At 51.6% G+C, this 7517-nt stretch overlaps 1 protein-coding gene across 1 annotated transcript; it reads right to left on the reverse strand.

Moving 5' to 3' along the window:
• Positions 1–1113: 1113 nt before the first annotated feature.
• Positions 1114–3372, reverse strand: DIRAS3 (DIRAS family GTPase 3). Its single transcript, XM_041398321.1, has 2 exons — positions 2377–3372; positions 1114–2223 (listed from the first exon to the last, which is right to left on the reverse strand). Exon 2 carries the CDS (start codon positions 2136–2138, stop codon positions 1542–1544), a length of 597 nt encoding a protein of 198 aa, XP_041254255.1. The 5' UTR covers positions 2139–2223; positions 2377–3372; the 3' UTR covers positions 1114–1541.
• Between the last annotated feature and the right edge of the window lie 4145 nt (positions 3373–7517).

Raw genomic sequence — 7517 nt, forward strand, 5'->3', positions numbered from 1 at the left:
TGTCCAGCCTGACCTTGGGCACTGCCAGGGATCCAGGGGCAGCCACAGCTGCTCTGGGAATTCCTGTGTGAGGGTCTGCCCACCCTGGCAGGGAACAATTCCCAATTCCCAGTCTCCCATCCATCCCTGCCCTCTGGCTGTGGGAAGCCATTCCCCCTTGTCCTGGCTCTCCAGGCCCCCATGTTTCTCACAGGCTCCCCTCAGGTCATTCTCAACACAGATACTTTCACCGTAAGAGCCTGAAAGCCTCCAGCACCTCCCGTTCCATATTGTGTTCACCTTCAGCGATGAAATCACTTCACTAGAAAAGTGCTATAAAAAGTAGCAATTCCTCTCCTCCCATGTCTCATGTGTGGAGATCACGTTGCTGTGTAAAAATCAAACCTGCGGTGTAACACTGAGGTCTTACAGTCTTCTGCTTGGGTTAGAACACACCCAAAATAGGAGACAGAGTTGTGGAATTATTCAGCTTTGAAAAGCCCTCTAAGACCGTGGAGTTCAACTGCTCCCCAGCACTGACCCACATCCCCACATCCACAAAGCTTTTAAATCCCTCCAATCCCTTCATTCACATGAAGTGTCTGCCAAAAGTTCTTGTCAGAGAGGGGTTTGCTTCCAGGTGTAGCTGCTCCTTCCCCAGGCAGTGTTGTCTGAAGTGACTCGTCCCACTTCTCAACTAAACCCTGGGTAACTTGTATGGAGGGGGGAAAACAGATATCTGATAGAATTCTGATAGAATTTGGGAAAAGGAGCTTCAGACAGCAAAACCAGGGTGGTGGTTGGGCAAGGAGAAGACAACCAGCTTCTGCATCAAAGGGCACTCAGAACCTCCCCGTTACCTTCATCAGGAGGCAGCTCCTGCTCAAGGACACCAAGGATCACTCCTGCACTGGGAGTGAGAGCACGTGGAAAATCCTGCCTCAGAGAACAGAGGAAATTGGGAATGAAAAAGTAAAGCAGGAATGAAAGCCTGATTTTATGCAGCTGTAATCACTCCCAGAACTGCACAGTACACAGGAAAACTTCACTTCTGCCATGCAAGAACTGCAGCTTTGGTGGGCAAGCCAGCCTGTCAATCAAAAATTTAGGCACGCAGAGCCACACACATGCTCGTTTTTAGAGGAAATGCCTCACTTTGTTAGAGATTTGCTCTGGTCAATAGACTCCTGAAAACAATTTAACTCTACACATTATAGAAGATTTCCTCTGAGTTAACAGGCTGGAGATATTTAAAAACTGGCATGTACTCACAAGAATACAGAGATTTGTTCTGACAGACATTTTTTTCCTCTGGAAAACTTCTTACATTAAAAACTTCTAGTCATAGGTAATTGCTAACATGGAACATTTATTGGTTTAAAAAAATAAACATGCAGAAGCCATCCTCCTTAAAAACAACACATACAATTACCCAGTGGGGATTTTAGAGGAAAGCAACAGCCCTGCAAGGCGTGGATTCCTCCAAAATCTCCAGCAGAAATGTATTTTCTGTGGGAGTCCACGCTCCAGCTGTGCCGTGCAGCGAGTCCAGCCAAAAGCAATCACATTACAGAGCATTTGCCTTGCAGTTTGTCTTTCTTTTTCTGCTGTTTGGATTTCTTTCCATCCACCTGGAGACTGATAGTTCTCCTCTGCTCCAGATTCAAGAGCTCCTGGAAGAGCTCCTGCACGTTGTAGTTCATTTTGGCTGACGTCTCCATGAAGGCACACTTCCACTTGCTGGCCAGCGCCTGCCCCTCGCTGGCATCCAGCTCCCTCTGCGTGTCGTCACTTTTGTTCCCCACCAGCATTATCGGGATTTTCTGGATGTCGCCTTTGATCTGACAAATCTCATCGAAGATGGGGTGAAGATCTTCCATGGATTGCCTGCTGGTGACGGAGTACACCAAGATGAAGGCATGCCCTTTGGATATGGAGAGCCGCTGCATGGCAGGGAACTGATGGCTGCCCGTGGTGTCCGTGATCTGCAGGGTGCAGATGCTCTTGTCACAGCTGATCACCTGCCGGTACGTGTCCTCGATGGTGGGGATGTAGGTTTCCCTGAAAGTGCCCCTCACAAAGCGCAGGACCAGGGAGCTTTTGCCGACCCCCGCTGCTCCGAACACCACCACCCTGTAATCATTGCTCTGCTCTGGCATGTTCGCTGCGCCGAGAAGCGAGGGGAGGTTTTCACACAAAAAGCCCGAGTTCCGCCAAGTTTACACACCCCTATGCAGAGGTGGGCTGGGGAGAGGGAGGGGGAAAGGGTGCGTTATTGAAATCAGCAATTAATAAATCACTCCCATCTTTTTGCCGTGAAATAAACCACTGTTCCTCCCTACCCCAGCCACGCAGCCCATGCAGGTTTAACGCTACGAGAAGAGAATAAGAATTCACCTGCAGCCATCAGCTCCACCGAGCAGCGAAACGGGGCTGAAACCGCCTGGCAGCCGCGGGGAAGAGGTATTCCGGCTCCAGGGAAGCCGTGCTCCAGCCCCGGGAAAGCCGCGCTCAGCCCCCGGGAAGGCGTGTTCCAGCCCCCGGGAAGCGGTACCACCCTCGCCCGGAGCGCCGCCGCCGCCGCGGCAGGGGAGGGGAGGCTCCGCGCCTTCGTAAATCCAGCCTTCCACTCAACCGCCCCGTGAAAATAAATAAATAATCAGCACGACCGCCCCAATTAAAGCTGCAGCCGAGCTCCGCTGCTCCATCCCTCACTCCGCGCACGAAGGCGACTCTCGCCCTCCCTCAGCCCCCGCACCGCAGACCCCCAGGAGCTGCCGGGCTCTGCCGTCTTTCATCCACCCTGCGCATCTCCCAGCTTAAATGTAGGGCTGATTTAATTTAAAAACTTCAAATCCGGGTCAGGTTTTCGCCCCCACTAGCATTAAGCGGGGCAGAGATGCCCTGAGCAGCTTCTCAGCCCTCGGTAAGCCACCGAGTCCTGGAGCCATGGTCAGCAAGGTCCACTCAGGACCTCCTCCGTGTAATCCCCTCCAGCTCGGGACATTCCGTGATTCCACTGTTTGGTTTGTCTCCCTCACACCGCCGGATGAAATCAGAGTAGTTGTGTGCCACAATCACAAGCCGTATTTCCCCTCGTTTATTAGGAATTTCCCCCAACGAAGTCTCTCCAAACGCCCTCATGAGGGGACAGCGGAGCTTACACCACTCGCTGCCTGACGGGCAGGCGGCCGTGTGTCCCCACTGTTCCACCTCCGGCACGGCCGGGGAGGAGAGCTATCCCCGGTTCTTCTCAGCCGCCGCCTCGGGCTCGGCTCTGCCCTCACGGTCCCTTCCCGCCCCGGGCTGGGCTCGGCTCTGCCCTCATGGCCCGTTCCCGCCCATGGGTTCCCGGGCTCGGTTCTTCTCAGCCGCCGCCTCGGGCTCGGCTCTGCCCTCACGGTCCCTTCCCGCCCCGGAGGGGGCTCGGCTTTGCCCTCACGGCCCCTTCCCGCCCCGGAGTGGGCTCGGCTTTGCCCTCACGGCCCCTTCCCGCCCCGGACTGGGCTCGGCTCGGCTCTGCCCTCACGTTCCCTTCCCGCCCCGGACTGGGCTCGGCTCTGCCCTCACGGCCCTTCCCGCCCCGGACTGGGCTCGGCTCTGCCCTCACGGCCCCTTCCCGCCCCGGACTGGGCTCGGCTCTGCCCTCACGGCCCCTTCCCGCCCCTTCCCGCCCAGGCGCCGCCCGCCCTCACGGCCCAAAATGGCCGTCGGCGTCTGAGGGGATCGGTCTGAAATCAGTGCAATTTTATGAATTGTTTCTGTTTGTGGGTCATCTGCGTTGCAAAATGTGGGATATGTAAAATTTCCTTAAGAAAGGATGGGGTTTTTTTTGAAGTTTGATCTTTGTAGACTTTCAAGCCTAATCAACAAAAAGTGAGATTGAATCTGTGAAACAGCTGTCAAAAAGCTCTAAGTGATGGCCATGTAATAGAAAAAAACAAATGATAGAATTGGTAGACAAAAGACGATTGATAGAATTGTTAAGGTTAGGACCGGACACGTTTCTGTGCTCTCAGACCTGGGGGAGTTGAACAAAGCTTGGGAAGGATGAACCATTGATAGTGGGCACAGGGAATGCAGGACTTATGGACCACAAGGACATCTGGCAGAACTCCCAAGATCAGGAAGAAATTCGTAAAAACAACTCAATAATGGTGCTGAAATCAGCATTTGTGGAGGAACACTTCCCAGTCCTTCCCCAAGCTCATTCTTCCCAAACCATTTGTGGTTTTCCGGGTTATCATTTCTTATTTCTCTGATCCTTGTTGTGTTCCTAACGCTGTGGTATTCTCCTATTATAAATCCACTTCTATCAGCCTTGTAATGCTTCTATCCCAGACCAACACAAAGTATCACTTTAGATCCATTTCATACTGCTGTGGAGGTTTTTGTCTAACACAAAGAAAAAAAAATCCCAGAGATGTTTCAATGGTGACATGAGGCCAAAATATCTGGGATAGAACTTGGACCAAATCCATCCCCATGCAAGGGGAACTAAACCTGAGACCCTAAAAACAAAATAGCCTCTTTAAAACCAGGCATCCATTTGTACTGAGATGCTTTGAAAGTCTGAATTAATAATGTCTGAATGTCTGAATTAATAATGATAATATTAATGAAAATAGGGGAATAAAGCAGAACCGTGAAAGTCCACTAATCAACATTAGTGGGGTCAACATAGGGTCAGGAATCACCCCTCACCTTCCTTTTGCTGTAAAAAATTCCTGTTCATCTCACATCTGCTTTTACGGTTCCTGTCTCTCCAGGCAGGATGACTTGCCTGTGGCAAGGCTCAACCTGCAAGCCATTCACTTTGCCTGAATCCCATCATTATTGGGGATTTTCAGAGCAGATTTACAAACCGTCATTTCTGGTGTTTATGGGGTATTGCTAAACCTTCATTCCTGGTGTTTATGAGGTATTTATTAGCCACAATGAAATGCTGGCTAGGAATGAGTAGCTAATTCGCTCTCTGTGCTAGCCACTTTTGCTCAGTTATCCCATTTTCAGATATTTTCCAAGCTTTCCAATGGCTCTTTCTAAGAGGTGTTTTATTTAAACCTCCAGATCTAAAGCCTGAAGCTGGGATTGATTTCCTATAATAGGCTGTGACAAGGGAAGAACTCTAAGAGCTCTTGCACAGCGTGGTGTCAGGTGCTAAGTGGGAAGCAGACCCGTGACACGTCCATGTGCCCACCGCAGATCAAAACCTTCCAAAAATAAATCTGTTGCTGCTTATTTTACCCCAAAAAGTGCTCTGACGCTGTCCTGTCGAGAGCAGGTGACTGTCATTATAAGCAGAACTGGAGCTGCTCTCCTGCAGCTCCGTCTCCTGCCCTTCTGTCCCCAGCAGTGCACCCCATCCTTCGCCGCCATCCTAACAAAATCCCAGGAAACAGCTTTGGGCTGCAGGCTTTGGGGTGGGAGAGTGTCCCACAACACACGGATTGTTTGGGGGCTGCTGGAAGTGGGTTTAAACCCCGGCAGCTCCCTCTGCCTTTCCAGTGCTGACAGGCTCAGGCGGCTTTTCCCATCCCTGCCTGTTCTCAGGCCCGACACACCAAGCTCCAGGGACAGCCCGGACCCCCAGCAGCACCTTGCAGGCGATTGTGGCTCCCTGACATCACCAAATTCCCAGATTTCCTTGCCGAGGGATCGCTGGTGTGCGCTCGGTCCAGCCCGGAGCCGGGTTCTGGAGGCAGCAGGTGGCAGCAGAGCCCTGCCAGGGCAGGATGCGCCCGGGAAAGCAGCTTGTGCCAGCGGGTGGCGGTGCTACAGGCACTGAAATCTCATTTATTCGCTCTTTTGACGCTCCTTAGGTCCCAAAGAGCTGCGCTGCCGTGGCCTGGCTGGAGCCACGGGCTCTGCCTGAAGCTCACACCCTCTCAGGTGCTGTTGTACCCGGGCAGCCCCTCCTGCAAGGGGTCTTCAGGCTCTTGATGCTGAACTTCGTCTGTTTTCATCAAATTTTCCACTACTCCCTGAGTGCAAGTCAAAGAATTATGGCATTATTTAGGTTGGAAAAGCCCTCTCAGACCGCTGAGTCCAGTCATTCCCCCAGCACTGCCAAGGCCACCACTGCCCCGTGTCCCCAAGTGCCACATCCACACGCCTTTCAAACCTCTCCAGGGATGGGGACTCCACCCTTGCCCTGGGCAGCTGTGCCAGGGCTGGACAATTCTTTCCATGAAAAAATTTTCCCAAATATCCAGTCTAAACCTCCCCTGGCACAACCTGAGGCTGTTTCCTGTCGTCCTGTCACTTGTTCCCTTGGAGAAGGCACCAACACTTTTTAAAAATTTATTTTCCCTGGATTATAGACAGCAAGACAACATGGGGAGAGCAGGCTCCAAGCAGGGGGCAGCAGCACCTCGAAATATGGCAGCAGATGGAGGCTGATGCCCAAACCAACACTGCAGTGAGGTGATGGCAAACACACAAAGGTCTCAGCACAGCTGTGACAACTTCAGGGCTGGCTAGCAGGGACGGGAAGGAAAACCCTGCAGGGCTATTCAGCCTGGAGAAGAGAAGGCTCTGGGGAGATCTTAAGAGCCCCTTCCCGTAATTAAAGGGGCTCCAGGAGAGCTGGAGAGGGACTTGGATGAGGGTCTGGAAGGACAGGACAAGGGGGAATGGCTTCCCACTGCCAGAGGAGATTGGAGATGAGAAGAAATTCCAATGACAAATCCACAGTATTGTATATTTTATTTAAATTAACAAAACTACATGTTTTCCAGGTTGCTTAAAGCATTCTGTAAAAACTGAACTCAACCTAAACAAACAAAAAAAAAGGATATATTTTAATAAGACCCAGGGACTATTTCAGAGACATATGAGTTGGGCTGAGGAATGAAGAAATAAAAAACCCACACACGCACGCACACGCGCCCCGTAAACAAATTGTTAGTGTTTGACACAGAATTTGGTTTGAAAGCTGCAGCTCCCCGTTCCTGGGGGGCCTTTACAAAACGCAATGCTATAGTCTAAGCTGGAAAAGAACCCACGGACACAGCTATGGGAACAACATAAATATCACGTAAGAACCCAAGGGAAAAGGGATGGCAAAGTTGCAAAGTCGAGCGTTCAGCTGGGAACGTTCCGGGGTTACAGGGACGTGCGTCGATTTAATTCACTTCCATGGAGTAGCTACTGCAGTAGGAACACTGCTTGGAGCTGCTCTGCCTCCAGGGGCAGGGGAAGTTGGGCATCCCGGGGAGGGCAAACACAACAAACAGAATTGCTTTAAGAAAATCCAGTGGGAGCTGCAATTAATACACGGGGAGCAGGCCTTTGGCAGAGGGGTCTGCCTGGTGTGACACATCCTGACTGGAGGAGCCCCAGGTGATGGTGCCCAGCCATCAAACCCATGCAAGGTGATCTTGTGGTGCCACCCTCTCTTTGTTCATAGTACTGAGCTTTAATAAAAGGATGAGGGCAAATGTATAAATTCTGGGGTGGGAATTGTTATGGTACCTGGAATTGTGATGGTACCTGGGCTGACAGGAATGAGTTTCCCCTCTCTGCCTCCCCTATAA

The sequence above is a fragment of the Onychostruthus taczanowskii genome, unplaced genomic scaffold (assembly GCF_017590055.1).
Source record: "Onychostruthus taczanowskii isolate IOZ18803 unplaced genomic scaffold, ASM1759005v1 scaffold144, whole genome shotgun sequence".
Classification (NCBI taxonomy): domain Eukaryota; kingdom Metazoa; phylum Chordata; class Aves; order Passeriformes; family Passeridae; genus Onychostruthus; species Onychostruthus taczanowskii.